The sequence below is a fragment of the Aspergillus sclerotioniger genome (assembly GCF_003184525.1).
Source record: "Aspergillus sclerotioniger CBS 115572 chromosome Unknown BO94scaffold_60, whole genome shotgun sequence".
NCBI lineage: Eukaryota > Fungi > Ascomycota > Eurotiomycetes > Eurotiales > Aspergillaceae > Aspergillus > Aspergillus sclerotioniger.
Genome location: NW_020291050.1, coordinates 47512 through 66237, shown reverse-complemented (window position 1 = coordinate 66237; position 18726 = coordinate 47512). Strand labels below are relative to the sequence as shown.

Genomic DNA, 18726 nt, shown 5'->3' with positions numbered 1-18726 from the left:
AGACACGCCACCAAATTGCTTATATCGAGGTCTTCCTTATATTGAATATTCTACCTAAAGTAGCCACGAATATCACTTTGCTGCGTGTTTAACACCTTTCTTCGAAGAATATCACGTTCCTGGCATGCTAGCGAGTGTAGAGATGCTTGATTAGCATCATTTTGTTGTTCTTCGTACAAGCGGAGGTCATATAATGCCTGCAGGGCCCTAGTAGATGATATAAATGGTAGAGGCTCTATCATTTCATCATCCTCTTCAACCTCATCTTCAACTGCAGTGTACTGGCTTAGAACAACATCATCAATATCAGTAGTTGCATCATGAACCTGCTCTTCTAAAGGATTCAAGAACTGGTCAAGCTGCATCATATCTTGAATCCGTGCAGTATTCTGCAACTTCTGTAGACTAGCAGTCAAATCATGTAGGATAGCAGAGTCAGGCATAGGATTATAAGTGTCATCTGAAAGCGCGCGTGTAAAGCAGTGGCGGATTGTATCATCTTTCAAATCAAGATTCCATGCAGATATTGACCAACGGAGCGCTTGCAAAAGGTTCATCGTAGTTATAGGATCGTATCCCCGGTCATATTCAGTCATCATATAAACCAGCCATTGCCGTTTCCAGTAAGCCTTCCAGGTCCGGATGATGCCTTGATCAAGTGGCTGGTATCGTGATGTTGAATTGGGTGGCAGCCATATAATCAGAGTATTTGATAACTGTGATTTAACCTCTTCGTACGCAGCAAGATAAGATGAGAAGTTATCACATAATAAAGCAACCTGCCGGCCAACCATTCTCTGGTCAAACCAAAGAAGCCATTCTTTGAAGATTGCAGTAGTCATCCAACTCTTTCGATTGCTTCGCCATTTGCAACCTAGATTCTCTGGGTTTATACCTGCTGCTTGGAAGACTCGAGGCTTCTTTGCTGTACCAATAAACCATAAAGGAAGGCGCTCAGAGGCATCAGCATTGCAGCAGAAGTGTATACTGATACGTGCCTTATCTTTCTTACGTCCAGGGATTGAACGCGTAGAAAGACCACGATCCGGAGGCATTCTCCAATATAAGCCAGTCTCATCACAGTTGAAGATATCACAAGGCGCGTAAACACGTAGTGCTTTGCGTATCAAGATCATCTGGTCTTCAGCATCATTTCCCAGTGTTATCTCCCTGCCCTCTCCGTATTGCTTGAAATTCTTGATATTCTTCCTATATTGGAAGCCTCGAAGCCAACCGTTGCTGAATGACGGCATCATCTTATCAGGATAAATAATCGGCCAGTATTGCTTTGCTTTCTCGCGTATGACTTCTTGTGAGATAGTAATATAGGATTGCGCGCGTTCAAGCCAGTCAATAACTGCTGCCTCTAGCTCTGGCCACAACTCTGTTCGACGTCGTTTATCATTCAATCGGTGGTCGGGAATAGCATCAAGATAATCACATCGGGGAGACAGGATACGGGATACGGAGGAGGGAGCAATCCGCTGGTTGTACGTGGCTTCGAACCACTTGATAAGGTCGATATTAGTGAGCTGAGGCTTCAACTGGTGTTGAGTGCGTAGAGCAGCTTTTTGGCTGTTAGAAATGCAACATCGCGTTTGTTTGGAGGTCTGCTTTGGCATGATTCCTGAATAATGACGTTCAAATTAGCTATTCCGAGCATCCAATATAGGCAATTTTGTATGGGGGAAGGTCAGGATCTTAGCAATTTGCTAGTAATGGAGGATGAAGCAATTTTGTATGGTGTAGCAATTTGAACACGGTGGCCAGTTGCTTGTAATGGAGGATTCCCTATATCGGGTGTTGCTTATAACCGTGTTTTACTGTAGTGGGATCCCGGCGGAGGTTGACGCCACGAAGGTTGAGTGGAGAGAATAAAGAATCGAAAGAAAAACAATAATAAGTCAATGACGAGAATAATCCACAAACGGTGCCTGAAAATCTGAGAGACAAAAGATAATAGTATTATCTAGATATCCTCATGGAAGAGAACGATGACGCTCGGGGCCTGAAACTTAATCGGGCGGTCCCTCTGGCAATCCCGCGCACTAACCCTGTTGGGGAACCTGTTGTTGCTCATGCCTTAACTAGTAACCCCAAAATATATCTATCTAGTATCTTGCTGTAGAGATCTCCCCCACTTACAGTATTCTTCACCGTACTGACTAGGTTTATTAACTATAAATTAGATTATATTAAGATTAGTTCATAAGGTTTAGTTATTTCTTTTTGTCCCCATCTGCACCAAGCCCGTCGATGTCCCTCATGCAGATCACCAAAATACTAATAGAGCTGGTGCGCGAGGATCAATGCCTTAAGGCTTCATAGTCTTTGCTGGGGGTGCAGCATGTTCACGCAGAGCAAGATTTGAGTCGCTTCCCAAAGCAATGCCTCCTTTTATCTCCTCCAGGCTCGACCTGCGTCGACGGTGCATTCGAACCCCAAGCAGCAGGAACCCGCCAAGGGCAACAAGACCAGTGACAGCAAGAGTCACGATGGCTCCAATGACACCTGCAGTAACAGGGCTCATACCTTTGCTCGCTGGTTTTGTCTTTGATGAAGCAGATGCACCCGATTCGTCGCTCAAAACACCAGGACAGAATACGGACTTCGAATCACACATCAGACACCACTCCTCCGTCGAATTGAGCGAAAACGCTTCCATCTCAGCTTTGAACTCCGTGTAAGGAATATCAATATTGCTGGGACTGTGGCCAAAAAGTGGGTAAGATTGGAATTCTGGCGAGGTTGTCCCATTGCGCAGGAGAAACCGCACATAGAGCTGAGACGGATCGGGGTACGTCGGAAAAGAGGCATTTTCCAGGCTGAAAAGTTCAAAGGTCATCGAGGCTCCGAGCGCCGGACGCCCATAAAAATTCCCATCTCCTGGTGATGCTAGTTGGGTGAGGGATGTGAGAGCGACAGCAGGCTCATAACCTCCAAAGAGGAGGGTCATTTTTCCGCTGCTACCCCGGTAGAGGACATTGGTGTCGAACGCATCCAAGATATGGCCAGCCAATGTCTGACCAGCAATCGTGCGGACGGCACCGCTGTCAATTGCCCCCGATGACTCCGTGTTGCCATTGGTTGCAAAGGTATACTGGTCGGCATACCAGCGTGCGAGTAATATATCCTCCTGACTAACGGTGAGCAACAGTGTTTCGTTGTGTAAGAGCTGATACTCCAGAAATTCGGAGACAGAGATGGCGTTCGCATAGTTGACCGAAGAGCGATCAAAATCGCCAGATAGGGCCTGGTCGTAAAGACGATTGTAGAACGCTGCAGACTCCTGAATTATCTGCTGGGTTCCAGAATTGAGCTGGTAGTCCGCATCGGTGATCTGATGCAGGAAACAATTATCTTGACCCGCCACCACGACCGACTGGGGATCGTCCGAGCTCACGGTGACAATTCGTGGGTACTGGTATCCCCCCATAGGAGCAGTCGCATAGGTTCCATTGGCCATAAGGTATGATGGGTCAGGATATTGCACGTCGTAGGTTTCGTTGAGAGGGGGATATAGGCCCTGCATGAAAGCCTGGGCGGATGCAATGACCGATGGATCGGTAGTTGAGAGGATATTCAGATCTTCGTCTTCTAGCGCATACGAAGAGATGCTCTCGATTCTTGTACTCGGGCTGACGTCGGTCGAATGGATCGCGACATACCGATCTCGAAAAGCAGACCCGGCCGCATACAGTCCGTTGGCTCCATACGGGGTCAGGATATTCGGACGGGGCAAAGCTGTTGGGACACGGTCACCGTATAGAGTGTAAGCAAACACTGCCCAGACTTGCTCCTTCAAGTCTTGAGCCGAAACTCGAGTAGCTGCGTGCAAGATTGTCGCAAGAGCGACCAGCTGGCGCGAAGATAGCATTGCTTGGGGTATCGAAGTCAATCTTTCATGAAAGCGGAGAAGTTCATTCAACAGCCATGAGTAAAAGAAAAATTGCTAGGATCACACCCACGACTGCAAATGAATAGTCAACGGTGGGAGAGCCCCATATATGGTCGAGGCACCGTACCGAAGGTTGCATCGTTTCGAGCCAAGTCAGAAGGCAAAAGCAATGAACCTGCGGGAAGGGAACATGGAATATAGGGTGAGGTGGCTTCTGAAGGTGTCAGAATCAAGGGCCCGATCCGTGTCTGGACTCTTGCAATGGGAGTTAAACTTCTGTTAGCTAGGAGGACGTAACGGCGCAAGGCTCTTGCATCAATCTGGGAACCATGGATATCGTCCTTCTCCGTCAGGGAACCCAGGAGTTAGATATGCTCTATTGGGGTTCCAAAGGCTACCAGCAATGTGATGGTAACCATAATACCACCACACTTTGGATACGGACAGGCAATAGACGATTGCACGAGGGATCCTCTTGATGTTGCCGTAGAGAGAGATAGGAGGCATCTATTAGTGCCATTTCTGGCGGCCAGCGGAAATGGTTTCCGTTCTGCAAGCACATAAGCATCATCTTTGTCGTTTGAAAAAGTACGAGCGAACTGGAGCACGTCAGTCTGTTACAATGGGTTATCACAAAAAAGTTGAGAATCTATGACGCGTGGCCGGAGTAGTATTGGGTGGAAGTAACCCTGGATGGATGCTACCACTGGGCGCATAGTGGTCAATGATACACTACTACGGAGGAGTGGTCAGGTATACGGAGTATGTATATCAGGGAGAGAAGAAGCGGTTGAAGAAGGAAGAAGCAGATGAAGGAAGAAGAAAAAGCAGGAGCGTTTGGAGTGTTTGGAATGAAGATGGCGATGATCCCGTGCCCAGGCAGCCAGGCAGCGAGGTGGTTCCGAAAAGAGGAAGCGATGCCATTGGTGTGGTCGGAAGACGGTCGGATGGGCAGCAAATCAACTACTACCAATATTCTAGCATGCCAGAGCAGAACACAACATCTCCGTAACAGCCCAGAGTAACACCGGGATTGGGATGGATCCTAGGCTATCCCCTGTAAATTCGAAGGAAATACATGGATCCGACCTAGTTCGAATGGACTCTCCACGGTGGCAGATAGTAAGTAGCCACCCCGGATGGAGTTGGAACAACAGCCGAGCCAGCCAGCAACCGGCCGGCGGCGGGATGGAAAAATCTGAGGGGGCCATCGTCAACCTAACACTTCCCAAAGCCCTACGCCTGCGCCCTACCCCTAAGCCCTCATTTCTGCTCTTGGAAGTCAACGCCTATCCCTTCCATCAGGAATTGTCCGTAACATGGTCGACACGAGAGGTACAGGCCCGTCTCTCGACGAGGCGGCCTCTGTTGAGTTGCCTGTCCCCTCTGTGACCGAAAACGTTGCTCATGGTGAGTCCTCCTGCGTGTCCTTGCAAAGACTGTCTTTCTCCCGCCCTCCGGCCTCTCCTGCCAGGACCAGGACCTCAGAAACTCCCCCCATGGGCGACTCCCGGCCTTTTATAGGACCATTTTGCATTGCTTGTTTGTTTGCCCATTCAATGCTAACGCGTTTCCATGGTAGTCTCCCCTAAAATGTCTCACCCTCTCGAGGAGGATGAAGTATCCCAGTCACCGCGAGCCTCCAAGAAACGCCGCCTGGAAGCCGAACCCGACGACCTTTCACTCCCACCACCCCCGCCCGCATTAACAGTAGACCAAGCCCCGGGCAATCAGATCGAAGAAGAGCTGGCCTCTGCGCTGGGTTCCGGCGTTGTTGACCCCGTGGAGCGGCCGGTGGACACGCCCGTTCCGATCGAAGGGACCGCGGAAAGCGCCGTGCCACCACCGGAGAGCAGTGCCGACATCGACTCGGACATGGCCACGGTCATATCGAGCATCATGAATCACGCAGAACGAGTAGAGGAACAATGTGTGATCGGCCAGCAGCAATTGGTGGATACTTCCAGTGCGTCGCCTCCGAAGGGCATGGTGTTTGTCAAGGCCAACTCGCACCTGAAGATCCAGAGTTTACCTATTCTTGACAACTTGGTACGTTGGGGTATCTTGTGTCTTGTGCAGATTTCTTTTTCCCTTCGTTTCTTTTCGTTCCCTTTTCCTTTTTGGAAATCTTGCGTTCTGATCCGCCGATCTGTTTAGTCTACTCAAATCCTCTCGCTGTTGGCCAAGTCCTCGTACCAGGAGATTACCTCCTTCGTTTCTGAACCGGAGACCGAGAGTGGCCAGGCCTACGCGACCATGCGATCGCTCTTCGACCATACGAAAAAAGTCTATTCCAGCAAAAAGTCTTTCCTTTCGCCTACGGAGCTGGAGCTCACCGAATCCTCGCAAATCGACATTATTCGCAAAGCCAATCTGGCCTCGTTCGTTTCTAGTATCTTCGGCACCCAGGAGATCGGGTTTTCGGAGTTGAATGATAATTTCCTCGATGTGTTTGTCCCGGAGGGTGGTCGTCTCCTCAAGGTGCAGGGTGCCTTGTTCCTGGAACTTAAGACCCAGGCGTTCATCGCATCGATGAACAACTCGGAGCGAACCCGAACCGAGCTTCTCTACGATCTGTTCCCTGATGAGCTGGAGCAACACTTGCTTGATCGGCGACCTGGGACTCGTCAGCTGGCACCTAGTGAAGCCGACTTTGTCAAACGGGCTGGTTCGCGCCGTGATATTCTTCTGAGCGATGTCAACAATGAAGATGCCATGAAGGCCTTGCCGGACAAGTACCACTGGGAGGACTTTCTTCGGGACTTGAGCTCCTACATCACGAAGAACTTTGATACTCTCAGTAACCAACAGGTCTGGATCCCTATTGTTCTTATCGCTCCTAATGACTGTACACTAACGAGGAGCCAGGCGAAAAAGACCGCCAAGGGTCGACAGCCATCCTCATCTGATGGAGACTCCCAGCCTCCCAACGCCCCCCTACAAGGCCAATTCCCGATCTCGACACAGCCGCCCGATGTTCCGGTTGACAGAAACATGCACGGTGACCTTGTTGCTCGTGCGGCTCGTGCGGCGCAAATTGCGCTGCAAGGCCACGGCCTGCGACGGTCCCAGCAACAGCAGGCGCAACAAAACCAACAACAACCGCCCCAGCAACCACCGCAGCATCACCAGCAGCACGCGATACACCAACCCCAGCAACTTCAGCAACAGCCGCCTCAACATCAGCAACAGCCGGGGGGCAGATTTTGCACGGGTATTCTGCGGCCCAGCCAACCGGCCAGATGCAACATCAGCAGGCCCATCAGCAGCCGTACCATCACAGTCCCGCGCCGTCTGGTTATCAGCAGCCGCCCGGTCAACTGACCTTCCAGCAAAGTCCTCTACAGGCGAACTTCCAGCAATACAACCACGTTACGCCTGCATCGATCCCGCGACCTAACTCGGCAGCAGCCAACCATGGCTATATGCCTGGCATCCCGCACTATTCGCAGTCCCAGCCTACTCAGGTGCTGTATGAGCGCGCCCGCATGGCGGCCTCCGCCAAGTCGTCTCCCAGCAGCCGCAAGTCTGGCCTGCCAAGCCAGCGCCGACCGTGGACGACAGAAGAAGAGAATGCTTTGATGGCTGGTCTGGATAGGGTTAAGGGCCCTCACTGGAGTCAGATCCTCGCCATGTTCGGGCCTGGTGGCACCATCAGCGAAGCGCTGAAGGACCGCAACCAGGTTCAGCTCAAGGACAAAGCGCGTAACTTGAAGCTGTTCTTCCTCAAGAGCGGCATTGAAGTCCCGTATTACCTGAAGTTTGTCACGGGCGAACTGAAAACTCGCGCGCCCGCACAGGCCGCCAAACGCGAAGCTCGTGAACGGCAAAAGAAGCAGGGCGAGGAAGACAAGGCGCATGTTGAAGGCATCAAAGGCATGATGGCGCTTGCAGGCGCACATGCTCAGCCGGTTGGACTCGGCCACGGCCACGACATGTCCGCGTCGCCCCTGCCGCCCGATGCTGGGGCCCATGCGACGTTTGATCAAACAGCCGAGCAGAACTTGATGCAGACTCTCGGCCAGGAGGTGCATGGCGAGGCATTCGGGCAGCATCACCATCACCATCACCATCATCACCAGCACCAGCATCATGCTCACCACCAGGACCACGTTGACCCCAACATGCATCTGGGACAATGAACAGGGGTGAGTGACTGCTCCTTGCTCCTTGCTCCTACTATTCTTTTTTTTTTTTCTCTCTCTCTTCCACTGCTCCACATGTATCAAAATGTGCCTCTATGCGTGTGTATCTTTTATTCTAGCGATTGGAGTGATTTCCAGGGACTTGGAGGACCTAAGGTGAGGGTCACTGATGCTGTTTGCTGGGGATGGACGGCCGGCCGTGTGGGAGTCTGGGCTGTGTAACAATATCTTTTTTCTAGTAATTTCCAAGACAGCGAGGGATATGTACCAGACTGTATTCTACGAATGTACGCCTTTGTCTTTCATGATGGTCTGCAAATATGTAGGGGTAATAGTAGTAGTAGTCGTCGGGCCGAACTGCGGGCGAGACGAATGGCAGTCCGCTCCGGCAACTGGAGCCGGCCAGTGCATTGCTACTCCAACAGCCCATGATTCTTCTTCCACCACTGCAAGTCACCCGGGTTCCAACCACGCAGCAGGACAATTGGAACACGCAACCACCCACCCCGGTTCTTTGTCTGACCGCCGCCGGGTCTTTCATTCACCATTGGACTGATTCTGGCTGCCTGTCCCTTGCTCACCAGCCACCACCCGAAAGAGACGACTACTACTACGAGATTACCACCATGGCCGAATCATCGTCATCGCAACCACCCCCTCTAGCTGCACCTTCGGCACCTTCAGCTTCTCAAGAGACTTCCTCCGTCACTCCCGGCCCAACCCTAGCTTCATCTTCCGGGACCATCATACCCAAACAAGAACCAGACTCTACAGAAACCACCCTGGATGTGCCTCTCGATCAAGGGATTGATCTAAACCCTGGAAGCCTCAACACAATGCCCAACGCCAACCCCTCCGACGACGCCGCAACATCAGGCAACGCTGTCCCCGCGCCGACCTCCGTGGATGCTCTCGCAGCGGCGGCAGCGCCGTCCAAGAAAGAAACCAGCCTGCGGGAGTTCATGGGCAAGATGGACGAGTATGCGCCTATTGTAAGTTTTCTCTGCAGATGTCACCTTTCGCTCGCTATACGCCTCACTCCTATTCGTCCCATACCACCTGATCCGGCACCACTTTTATCATCCCTCTAACAAAGATCCTGTCAGCTCCCCGACGCCGTCACATCCCACTATCTCACCCTTGCCGGTCTCCCGCCACCAGGCAACGGCCCCAACCAGACCCCGCCACACCTCGCTCGTCTCCTTGCCCTCGCGACCCAAAAATTCATCGCTGATCTCGCCGCCGACTCATACCAATATGCGCGCATCCGCGCTTCCAACAGCTCCTCCGCCAGTAACCCCATGGGCAGTCTGAACGCTGCATCGGGGCTGGGCATGCCTGCCGGGGCCGCGGGTGTTGGTTCTGCGGGCGCCGCGGCCGGCGTGGGAGGTGGTGATGCAAGCAAGGGCAAGGCGGGTACACATCTTGGTATTCAGCGACCGGGTTTCGGAGGCGGTGGCTCGGGAGGTTCGGGACAGGGGCGGACGGTACTCACGATGGAGGACCTAGGAATGGCAGTATCGGAGTATGGTGTGAGTGTTAAGAGAGGGGAGTTTTATCGGTAATACCTCATGGCCGGGAGAATGTCTTTCAAACTGGGGTCGTGGAACGCTCCGAGATCCGTATGAAAGCACGACACGGTATCCTGGCTGGGTGGTTGGTGACTTACTGAACACGACCAGAGTCTGGGGAATGGAATGGCTGGCATTCATAAGGCGGGCATGGGATTGCCTCATTTTTATATTTACTGGCGTAAAACCTGGGCGCGGCCAAACGATATCCTGCATTTGGGCCGAGCATGAAATACAACGGAGTTAGGGCGTTGGATCGAGTGGGAAACAGGTTGCTACTGGTTTTTAGAAGGGTAAAAAAAGAGGTGATAGAAGTGTTAGTCCATTGACTCCGTGTCTATTTTACATGCACGTATACTCTAGGAATGAGTATGTAGTCGAAACGCCTGATACAAGATTACAAAAAAAAACACTGATAATGCAAGTCACCCAGCCTCACTCGTCCACCTCTCCAGCCGTTGCCTGTCGTGCTGAGCATCTACCTACACATCCACACGCACACCCAGTAACCACTGGACAATACAGAGCAAGTACGTAGTATAGTAGTACACCTCCAGACCAACAAACAACCCCAAAGCAAGCCCCGGCAACTCTCTACCTGTTCTTCGACTGCTTATACGAAAACCTCTTCCGAGTCCTATCCCGAAAACCAGTTAGCCATCAACTCCACATCACACTTCCCTCCACCCCACCCTCCCTCCCACTATATCTCCCCATACACATATCTCATCTCACATTCCCCAACATTCAAACATCCCCCAATCCCCAAGAATACGCCCGAAGAAAGGAACAAAAAAGAAAGAAAGAAAAACTCACGCAACAAACTCCCCCAACTTCCTCCCGACCATCTCCTCCGTAATCATAACATCCTGATAAATCTTCCCGTTGTGGACCGAGAACCTCAATCCCACGAAATTGGGGAGGATAGTGGCGCCGCGCTTCTGCGTCTTGATGGGTGGTGTTCCTGGTGGAGCGGGGAGTTTGCGGGGAAGGGGGAGACTAAGTAGATTTATTCCGTTAGTTTTTTGTTTTTTTTTTTCTTACTGTTGACTTGGATACTGAGTGGTTTGTTGTGCGGGGTGTGGGTTCGAGGGTATTGGTAGGTGAGTGTGATTGCGGGTGATTGTGATTGGAATTGGAATTGGGTTATATTATGGATGCGACGTACGGGACGATATTCGGGCCTAGAAGTACGTGCTTGTTAGTTTTGTCTTGGTTTTCGTGAATAGGGTGGTAGATGGGGGGTATAGAAGCTTACCTTTCCAGACGGAACGGCCCAGGAGGGCACGCGTGGGAAACATTTTCGGTCTCGACGGTGGTGGTGAGGGCGTGGATTCGCTGGGATGCGGTTTGCGATGGATGGGTTTGAGGCGGTAGGTAGCGGCGAGGGTCGGAGGTGGTGGTGATTATGTAAGATTTGCTTTGGTTCTATGTAGGTACCCTTTTGTATACTCCGGAGTTGTTGGGATGGGGGGTTGGTTTTTACGTGTATGTGTCTATTTCGGTTTTGTTTTCTGTGAGAAAGGAAAGGATGAGGTTAAGGTGAAAGAATTTTTGATACGAAGTAGAGTGAATAGTAAGAGTGATGGGGGGATGGAGGAGTTCTTCGAATGTATTGGTTTGTTCATGGTCCTCCATGAGTGGTTTATGACACCCGAGTGTTTGGTACTATAGAAGAAAGTTGGGATTGTTTTGCTGTACATTTAGTGAATTGATAGTTTTTTAATAAGGACCAAGTCAATGTAAGGTCTAAGTTTATCACTGCTGTTGATTCTTACAACATTGTTCATGCGACAGGCTGGAATTTGAATGAACATGATGATTTGAACTATAGACGAGATTGTGATGTACATGATATCTCCACAATACCCCTAGGTAGCACCTAGCTATGCCATATTTCATAGCATCAGCCGCCAGCGACTGTATGCTTGCCCCCATATCGTACACTACTCGCTAGCAAGTCCGTCCAAGATCTTGATCAAGTTCCGGACCCCTTTGAGTACATTCTCGTCCGGCCCCTGGCCTGGTGTCCAACTGGCGTGCGCAAAATCAATCAGACGAAGGTCATGCACCTTTGGGAGATACTCTTCCTCATCCTCGTCGAGACCCCCCAGCTCTGCCAACTCCGCCATTTCGGGGTCGATGTTGATATTGATGGCCTGGTGTGACTTGGTCCCCTGTCCAACCGGTATATCAACAACTTGAAATGACCCATCCTGCTGGATCTGGAATTCCACCTCCTCGTCCTCGTCCTCCGACTCGGACTCCCCCGGTTCAGGCCGGGGCTTCTGTTCTTCCTCGAGCGCATGTTCCATCGCTTCCGGATCCCCCTCGTAGACAATCAAGACACTCGACGAATACATCCGACTTTCCTCTGACTCCAGCACGTGCTGCACCTTCCGGAGTTCGTCGGCTAACCTCTGGGCAACCATCTGGGAGTGATCAACGGTCCCGGCTTTGGCTCCCGCGAGGAAGGTCTTGAAACCCTCCCGGACATTGTTCTCATTGAGAGCCCGCCCATACCACTTGTCATAGCGCTTGTAGCCGTCTTTCTCGATGACCTTGCCCCTCGCCCCCTCAGCCCCCTCGTATTTCGTGGCATAGGGATCGGTCTTACTTCCTTCGTCGCTCTCCCCGCTCACGCCCGTCCAGACCTTCATGCCGGCAATGCGAAATCCCAGCTTTGAGCTGGTCGTATCTTTGGACACCATGTCCAGCTTCGCCCGCTTCTGGGGAGGCGCATCGTCTGCCCAAAGTCGCGCCCCCAGCTTCACGTCTAAAACATTCGGCCGCTTGAACCCGGACGCCACATTTTCAAGTACGATGGAGATTCCAGTCTCCAGCTTTTTCCCATTCGAGGGAACCCACGGCAAGTCTTGCGCGGCGCTCGTGGGGCCCCCCGCGTCCGCCGCGCTGGGCTGTGCCGGTGCGGTCGGGGTGTCCGGCGTAGACGAGTAGTCGGAGCCGGGGAGGACAATTGCGCCAGCCTGTTCAGCTGCTTCAAGCGTGAAGGATTGCTGCAGGTCCGCCGAGGTTAAAGTTCCGATGTAGGTGGGGATGAAGTCTCTGAAGGCCGGGTGAAGGGCGCTGGACTCGTAGAACGCAACTTCTTCCGGGGTGCAGGGCTTTGCGATGAAGGAGCCGGAAAGAGTGCACTGGACACCGTCACTGTTATTGACACAGCGTCAGTCGGCTGCAACGTCGCGGTTGTAGAGCACACAAACATTGGTTGGAAACGGTGGGGTGGGATGCCGGCCATGAAGCATGTTTCTTGCGGCAAGGGCGGGGACGCAGAACTTACTGGCCAGCGGCGGCGTGGTCAAAGGCGACAAAGCTGTCGGTGTCCAGTTTTTGAGTTTTTAGGCTGTCCGACCGCGAAGATGACATCTTGGGCTTCCGGGAAGAGGGGGATTATTCACTGTCCAACAGAGACCGCTGGATTCTAGGCGGCATTCCGCATGAGTGAGTCACGGACGATGAGGTTTGGGAGCGATGCGGGAGGGCGCAGGAGGAGCTGGTTAAAAGGAGACAGGTCAAAAATAATCAGGAGGGAAAGGAGGCAATCAGACAAAGGAGAGGCGTTCGACAGGCAAACAAAGGGGTTGGCGTAGTTGGCAAGAAAAGGAGGGACAAGCCACAGGAGGAGGTGGTGGTGGTGGTGGGATGGTGCGAGTGGTGGTTTTGTTCCGAGCTGAAGTGACGTGCAACCGGAGGCCTTCATATGCGAGAATCCGGCTGGGCCTGGCAACACTAGGCGGCCCGGGCAAGATCGCACAGGCAAGGATTTCGGTGTAGACAAGAAATGAATGGCTGGAAGGGCTCGGAGGAGACCCTGAAATCATCCGACAAGGCTGGAGGACATCCATCCAGAGGGCGCATTGTGGCCAAGAGGATGACGGCGAGGGTCATTCGCGGCGGGCGTGTGTATACTTCGTTGTTCCAATAAGCCGTTGTTTGCTGCACCACCACCACCAATGGGCATCTCTGCCCCAGTCCACAAGGTCTCACACAATACAGTACTTAATACAACTACTACTTTCACTCTCTCCAGTAGGTACCCCCCGGCATGTCCCTAGTACTATCTAGTAGTACTACAATGAAACCCTCCCCTTCCCCTCCCCTCCCCCAAGAGGAAACGAGCAGGTCAGGAACCTCCCTTCTTCATGGTAGTTGTATTCACCTTAACATCCTTTCATTCTCACTGGTGAATCCGTGCTTTCACTGATCATTCCCCGGTTTGTTCCTGTCCTTTTTGTCCGTTTCTGCAGATCTCATCTCATTTTCTTCTTCCTTCCCTCCCTTTCTCTTTTCCTCTTCTCCCTCTCCTTTCTCTTTGCCAGCATGACCAAATACACCATCTCCCTAGTAGCTTACTAGAACATCACTGCTATCACAATGCAGGAATCCACGGATACCTCCAACACGATTAGTGGCCTCCCCTTTCGGCCTGCCAAGCCAGGAAATGTCACTGGTGATCAACAGCCGCAGGTGAAGTCAGGCTCTGCTACGCCTCAGTCGCCCAAGGAGGAACAGGCTCAGGATCCAGGCCCCTCGGTGGAATGGGGTGAGGCCAAAAAGAAGAGACGGAGCAAGCCTCGCCCCAAGAGTAAGCGTGGAAAGGTGAGCATACTCGAGAATCAGACCCGATGAAGCCTGACTGACTGGCGCAGAACAAGCCCACCGGTTTCGAAGAGTACTACGTTGATGCTCCCATGACCCCCCAGGAGTTCGAGGATGAAAAAGATATCTATAAAGTGTAGGTAATTCCTTCCATGTATGAAAGACATGGGAAACACTAACTGAAATATGCACTCAGCTCACGACCTCTGCTCTTGTAAGTACGATCGGCATGTGGATGTGTGATTCCATACTGACTCATCCCAGTCGACTCGAAGATGCCCTTCTACGCTATCAGAAAAACCGTCGTATTGAGTCGGATAGGAGAGAGGTCTTCCTAAAGTATCTGGCCTATGGAGGGGTGGATGTCAGTCAGAAGATGTTCGGGGGCGTGGATAATCATGACCTCCAGGCACTGGACAGCGAGCAGATCCTCCAGGCCCGAGCCCTGGCTAGCATTAGGAAGGACAAGTCGAACCTGACCGTTGACTTCGATGCCGTTGTCCGCGGCTTTCTGTGAGAATGTAATACTCTCAATGAGATGGGACTCAACTGACTGCTACAGGACGTCCTTCTTCCCGTACTACTTCAATCCCGAAACCGAAGAAATGGTCAAGCTGGCGACGGTCACCATCCGAAACTTCCTGTCATATCTGCTTTATCATGACGTGTGTCCAGAGTACAAAGAGAACATCGACCAGGCCAGAACATCGTGCGATATAGCTGCAAAGGAGCTGTGGAAGAACCAGCAATTTATGGCCAAAGGCCCTGGTGATTTCAATGCAGCTTGCTCCACGCTTTTCGGTGGCGACTTCTATAATGCATCTGTGTTAGGCCATGACTGGAGATTTTCCAAGGAAGATCCGTCTATCCTGTCGAACGACGTCGCCCGCAAGATTGTCAAGTTCGCCCTCGCGTGTGCAGGTGAGGACACACAAACTCTCGGGCTTCTGAAGTTGGACGAACAAGGGGGGCTGAGCGCAACGCGCATTGAGGACATCGATGGGTTTGAGATCACTGCCGTCCATGCTCCCGATCAAGTCATCTGTGGCCTGTACGATGCGCAAGCCCCTGATCTCAATCCCGTCGGAAAGCTGCTGGCCAAGGCTTACCGGGATCCAGGGCAGCCTGCTTATGACCGAAGTCCGGAGGAGGAAATGGCAGGATATCCGGAGCTAGAGTTCGAGTTTTTCGTGGAGAGGAATCTGCTCCAGTACTGCTACCCGGGAATGAAAGTGATTACCCCGGTGTGGAAGATGAACTGTGGGTTCTATTACTTCGAGGATGTGAACCGAGCGTATGGCTCTATCTATACAGTTCTGGAAAATGATCTGATGCTAGGATGGAAGGAGCCAAGGGATTTGACTGGGGCGCAGGATGATGATGACAGCTCATCGGTCACCCTGTGAGCACTTCGAGAACACTACTGGGTAGGTTCATGAATGCTCGCTGTAGGTAGAACTACGGGTCGAATCCAACACACGTAAACATGCCAAGATCATATTTGATTTTACAGATAGCCAGCACAATGATATTTTATTCAGACACGTATTCATCACACACATTCTCACCGCTCAGGGCTTCAGAAGCGACTTGCCGGTGGTCTTTCTACTTTCCAGATCCGTGTGAGCCTGGGCCACCTCCTCCAAAGGATAGACCTTATGGATCTTGGCCTTAAGCTTGTTCGACAGAAGAAGCGAGAATAGCTCATTGACGTAGTACTCGAACTCTTCGCGCGTCTCAATGTAGCCAAAGAGCTGAGGCCGGGCCACCTTGACACACTTAGGGGCGAGCTTCCTATAGAAAACGAATCAGTACGGCTTGACATCCTAGGTATCATCCAATCCCGGACTTACTGCAGAGGCAAAGGAGGCACCGGGCCACTGGCATTGCCAAACCAGACAATGGTACCCTTGCGCTTAACGCACTCCAAGCTTCCCTCCCAGGTATCCTGGCCGACCGAGTCAAAGACAACATCCACTCCCCGACCATCAGTGATCTCCTTGACTTTCTTCACCCAGTCCTTGCCCTCTTCACTGCGGTAGTCAATCACCACATCGGCACCGAGACTCCTCGCCAGCTCGCACTTCTCCGGCCCACCAGCCGTACCGATCACTTTTGCGCCAATGGACTTGAGCACCTGCGTCATGAGGGTACCAGCCCCACCAGCTGCAGCATGCAACAGCACCCATTCATCCTTCTGCACGGCATACGTCTCCTTGGCCAGGGTGATGACCGTCAATCCACTCAGGAATGAAGCCATCAGGTCCTCGTCCGTGATCCCCTCAGGAATCTTGACTGTCTTGGCCATGGGAACAGCAGTGTACTCAGCATAGCCGCCGGTGCTGAGCCAGGCGACACGATCGCCGACCTGGAAGTTGTAGGGGTTGGGACCGGCGCCCAGCGCGGCGACAGTACCGGCGCCTTCGCGGCCCAGGATCTCAGGCTTTGCAGAGGCATACAGACCGGTACGGAAGTAGGTGTCAATGTAGTTAATGCCAGAGATGTTGTTCTTTACGAGCAATTGGCCCTCCTTGGGGGTGGGGACCGGGTGGTCGGGCTTGAACTCGAGGACCTCGGGGCCGCCGAGCTTCTCGACCTGGACGGCCTTCATGGTCTGGGGGATGGACATGGTGGTGCGAGTGCGGACTGGAGATGAGATGGGACGGAAGTGGAATGTGATCGCGGCGAGGCGAATTGCCGGGGGCGATAGGGAGGAAGTAATGGTGGCAGAGGGTCGTACAAGACGGGGGAAAACGCGATGGAGGGGCATTGGATGGAGAATGAGGGGTGGGCAGCAAGCGGGTTAAGTATATCCTCGGGTGGGGGTTGAGGTTTACAACGGCTATGAATTACAAAGCTCGACGGTCCTCCTGTCTAGATAGATTTGCCGAAAGTGGACCGCGACTGAGGCAATTTGGAACGGTCCTTCTGGAGCTTGATTCCAGCTCTTCCCCGCAGTGCAGCATTCTTCTTCAGTTGTCGATGCGGTTGCGGATATCGGGTGCGGATGTCGGATGTGCTCCAACACTGTCACCACAATGGAAGCATTCTGTTGGTTGCTTCGTACGAATCATATTCATCTTGACCATTTACTTTGCTCGTTATCTCCATGCTCACCATCATCGCGATGGCCACATCTTCATCCGACGGAGTGACGCCATCGGCAGGGCGTCCGAACCGTCGGAAATGGCTGACGCCGACGGACCGATCTGAGCATAGCTGAGTCATGCATTTGCATAAAGTCACTGGAGTGCATAACTTCCGATCGGGCAATGGCGGTCCTCATCCAGTTCGCTCGCTGCCTTCATCATCTCCATCATCTTCATCCACCCACCTGGAGTCACGGCGGACAACATCACCAATGCATGTCCAATTCAGTCAGACAACTCAATATTGCTGGGGTCACCGCCTCACACTGCATATTGCCACCCATTGCTCTCCTCACCGTCTTTCCCACTGATGTCATCGCAGCTTCAATTCCAACAATGGATCGCATCATTGGAAGCCACTTTCCATCTCTCAGCGTCATCGAGCTAGGGGGATGCAGCTCATCCCAAAGGTGGCACCAGTAGCCGACGACGCCCAATGCCGGGGTGGCCCGGGTACTCCTCGACGGAGGCTGTGTGGCTTTGCCAGAGCCTTGTCAGCTCACTGACTAGATACTGTCGTGCCTGTTGTGACCAGGCCAACCGCTATCGACGCCAATGCTTCGAAGTGGCGCCTTTCCCGCAGACTAAATCTCCTTTGCTCGCCGGGGCGTGCTATTGGCACCTAATCGGTTGACGGAAGCGGGGATGGCGAATGAAGTGCTAGCACAAGTTGTTCCAACGCCGACTGACAGACACAGGCCACTTGACCTCACCTGCATAGGGTGTCTAAAGGGTTTCAGCTTTGCCATCTCCTGTTGACATGGCCTCAGCAGAGCCATTCGTTCCCAACGCTTGACGTCTGGCCACGATCGTCGCGTTTCAGGGCTGGAGGATTCATTCGCTGCCAATTAACGCCCAATGTCTGAGCCCAGGCCCTGATAGGGCCCCCATCCCCAGAGAGGCGCTGCCCGACCAGGTTCCCATTGGGGTGTGTTTACTTTATATAGCCTCTCGAGAAATCTCTTCGCTCTGCCCCATTCTTGGGGGATGTACATCAGCAACTAACATTACCGTCGCACAATACTTAACTCTAGCCGCTCCCAAAGGATTCCCAGGCCATCTGACTTTTCCATCTGCAAGTTGATTGACTGTTTCCAGTTCCATCTGGACCGCTTCCGTGCCAACTGCTGTTTGCCGAGCGCCTGTGCTATTTTTGCTCCTTTCGAGACCATTCTCGAGTGAGTTCGACGCGACGGATATATGATGCCAACTGCCAGGAAAGCCTTTCTGATCCACCGTGCCACCACAGGATAGCCCTCAGGACCGACTTCCATTGGAGCTTTGCTTTTCGTTGTTAAAAGTTCTCTTTCTTTGTTTCTATTACCATGTATCTTACCTCCAAG

General features: G+C 52.4%; 8 protein-coding genes across 8 annotated transcripts; 3 read left to right on the top strand and 5 right to left on the bottom strand.

Annotated features, from left to right (window-relative positions):
- Positions 1–50: 50 nt before the first annotated feature.
- BO94DRAFT_480236 (uncharacterized protein) lies at positions 51–365 on the bottom strand (the record flags this gene model as incomplete). Its single annotated transcript, XM_025608783.1, has 2 exons — positions 51–281; positions 327–365. 2 exons carry the CDS (start codon positions 363–365, stop codon positions 51–53), a joined length of 270 nt encoding a protein of 89 aa, XP_025461400.1.
- A 1853-nt stretch (positions 366–2218) lies between these two features.
- BO94DRAFT_540896 (uncharacterized protein) lies at positions 2219–4202 on the bottom strand. The gene has a single exon (XM_025613015.1). It carries the CDS (start codon positions 3875–3877, stop codon positions 2315–2317), a length of 1563 nt encoding a protein of 520 aa, XP_025461399.1. The 5' UTR covers positions 3878–4202; the 3' UTR covers positions 2219–2314.
- Positions 4203–5129: 927 nt separating this feature from the next.
- Positions 5130–8339, top strand: BO94DRAFT_540895 (putative MYB DNA binding protein (Tbf1)). Its single transcript, XM_025613014.1, has 4 exons — positions 5130–5308; positions 5481–5947; positions 6056–6923; positions 7091–8339. Exons 1-4 carry the CDS (start codon positions 5218–5220, stop codon positions 8038–8040), a joined length of 2376 nt encoding a protein of 791 aa, XP_025461398.1. The 5' UTR covers positions 5130–5217; the 3' UTR covers positions 8041–8339.
- A 155-nt stretch (positions 8340–8494) lies between these two features.
- On the top strand, positions 8495–10001 carry BO94DRAFT_529318 (putative TFIID and and SAGA complex TAF10 subunit). Its single transcript, XM_025610456.1, has 2 exons — positions 8495–9035; positions 9150–10001. Exons 1-2 carry the CDS (start codon positions 8670–8672, stop codon positions 9606–9608), a joined length of 825 nt encoding a protein of 274 aa, XP_025461397.1. The 5' UTR covers positions 8495–8669; the 3' UTR covers positions 9609–10001.
- A 207-nt stretch (positions 10002–10208) lies between these two features.
- Positions 10209–10915, bottom strand: BO94DRAFT_561604 (mitochondrial 37S ribosomal protein uS19m; the record flags this gene model as incomplete). Its single annotated transcript, XM_025614230.1, has 3 exons — positions 10209–10251; positions 10431–10653; positions 10873–10915. 3 exons carry the CDS (start codon positions 10913–10915, stop codon positions 10209–10211), a joined length of 309 nt encoding a protein of 102 aa, XP_025461396.1.
- A 615-nt stretch (positions 10916–11530) lies between these two features.
- On the bottom strand, positions 11531–13122 carry BO94DRAFT_356197 (inositol polyphosphate multikinase). The gene is made up of 2 exons (XM_025607130.1): positions 12916–13122; positions 11531–12782 (listed from the first exon to the last, which is right to left on the bottom strand). The coding sequence occupies exons 1-2, from the start codon at positions 12999–13001 to the stop codon at positions 11561–11563; spliced, it is 1308 nt and encodes a 435-aa protein (XP_025461395.1). The 5' UTR covers positions 13002–13122; the 3' UTR covers positions 11531–11560.
- A 510-nt stretch (positions 13123–13632) lies between these two features.
- BO94DRAFT_504914 (uncharacterized protein) lies at positions 13633–15777 on the top strand. Its single transcript, XM_025609525.1, has 5 exons — positions 13633–14234; positions 14285–14370; positions 14431–14448; positions 14499–14747; positions 14797–15777. The coding sequence occupies exons 1-5, from the start codon at positions 14010–14012 to the stop codon at positions 15638–15640; spliced, it is 1422 nt and encodes a 473-aa protein (XP_025461394.1). The 5' UTR covers positions 13633–14009; the 3' UTR covers positions 15641–15777.
- Positions 15778–15805: 28 nt separating this feature from the next.
- Positions 15806–16863, bottom strand: BO94DRAFT_480242 (quinone oxidoreductase family protein; the record flags this gene model as incomplete). Its single annotated transcript, XM_025608784.1, has 2 exons — positions 15806–16028; positions 16088–16863. 2 exons carry the CDS (start codon positions 16861–16863, stop codon positions 15806–15808), a joined length of 999 nt encoding a protein of 332 aa, XP_025461393.1.
- Positions 16864–18726: the final 1863 nt, after the last annotated feature.

What these genes read in the sequence shown, in the direction of transcription:
- BO94DRAFT_540896 (XM_025613015.1), bottom strand. Translation starts at nt 3,877, where the DNA reads ATGCTATCTTCGCGCCAGCTGGTCGCTCTTGCGACAATCTTGCACGCA.
- BO94DRAFT_540895 (XM_025613014.1), top strand. Translation starts at nt 5,218, where the DNA reads ATGGTCGACACGAGAGGTACAGGCCCGTCTCTCGACGAGGCGGCCTCT. An exon ending in TACCTATTCTTGACAACTTG is followed by an intron (nt 5,948 to 6,055) that starts GTACGTTGGGGT and finishes CGATCTGTTTAG; the next exon opens with TCTACTCAAATCCTCTCGCT. An exon ending in CCTTGTTGCTCGTGCGGCTC is followed by an intron (nt 6,924 to 7,090) that starts GTGCGGCGCAAA and finishes CATCAGCAACAG; the next exon opens with CCGGGGGGCAGATTTTGCAC.
- BO94DRAFT_529318 (XM_025610456.1), top strand. Translation starts at nt 8,670, where the DNA reads ATGGCCGAATCATCGTCATCGCAACCACCCCCTCTAGCTGCACCTTCG. An exon ending in TGGACGAGTATGCGCCTATT is followed by an intron (nt 9,036 to 9,149) that starts GTAAGTTTTCTC and finishes AGATCCTGTCAG; the next exon opens with CTCCCCGACGCCGTCACATC.
- BO94DRAFT_356197 (XM_025607130.1), bottom strand. Translation starts at nt 13,001, where the DNA reads ATGTCATCTTCGCGGTCGGACAGCCTAAAAACTCAAAAACTGGACACC. An exon ending in GACCACGCCGCCGCTGGCCA is followed by an intron (nt 12,783 to 12,915) that starts GTAAGTTCTGCG and finishes TGTCAATAACAG; the next exon opens with TGACGGTGTCCAGTGCACTC.
- BO94DRAFT_504914 (XM_025609525.1), top strand. Translation starts at nt 14,010, where the DNA reads ATGCAGGAATCCACGGATACCTCCAACACGATTAGTGGCCTCCCCTTT. An exon ending in CCAAGAGTAAGCGTGGAAAG is followed by an intron (nt 14,235 to 14,284) that starts GTGAGCATACTC and finishes TGACTGGCGCAG; the next exon opens with AACAAGCCCACCGGTTTCGA. An exon ending in GCCGTTGTCCGCGGCTTTCT is followed by an intron (nt 14,748 to 14,796) that starts GTGAGAATGTAA and finishes TGACTGCTACAG; the next exon opens with GACGTCCTTCTTCCCGTACT.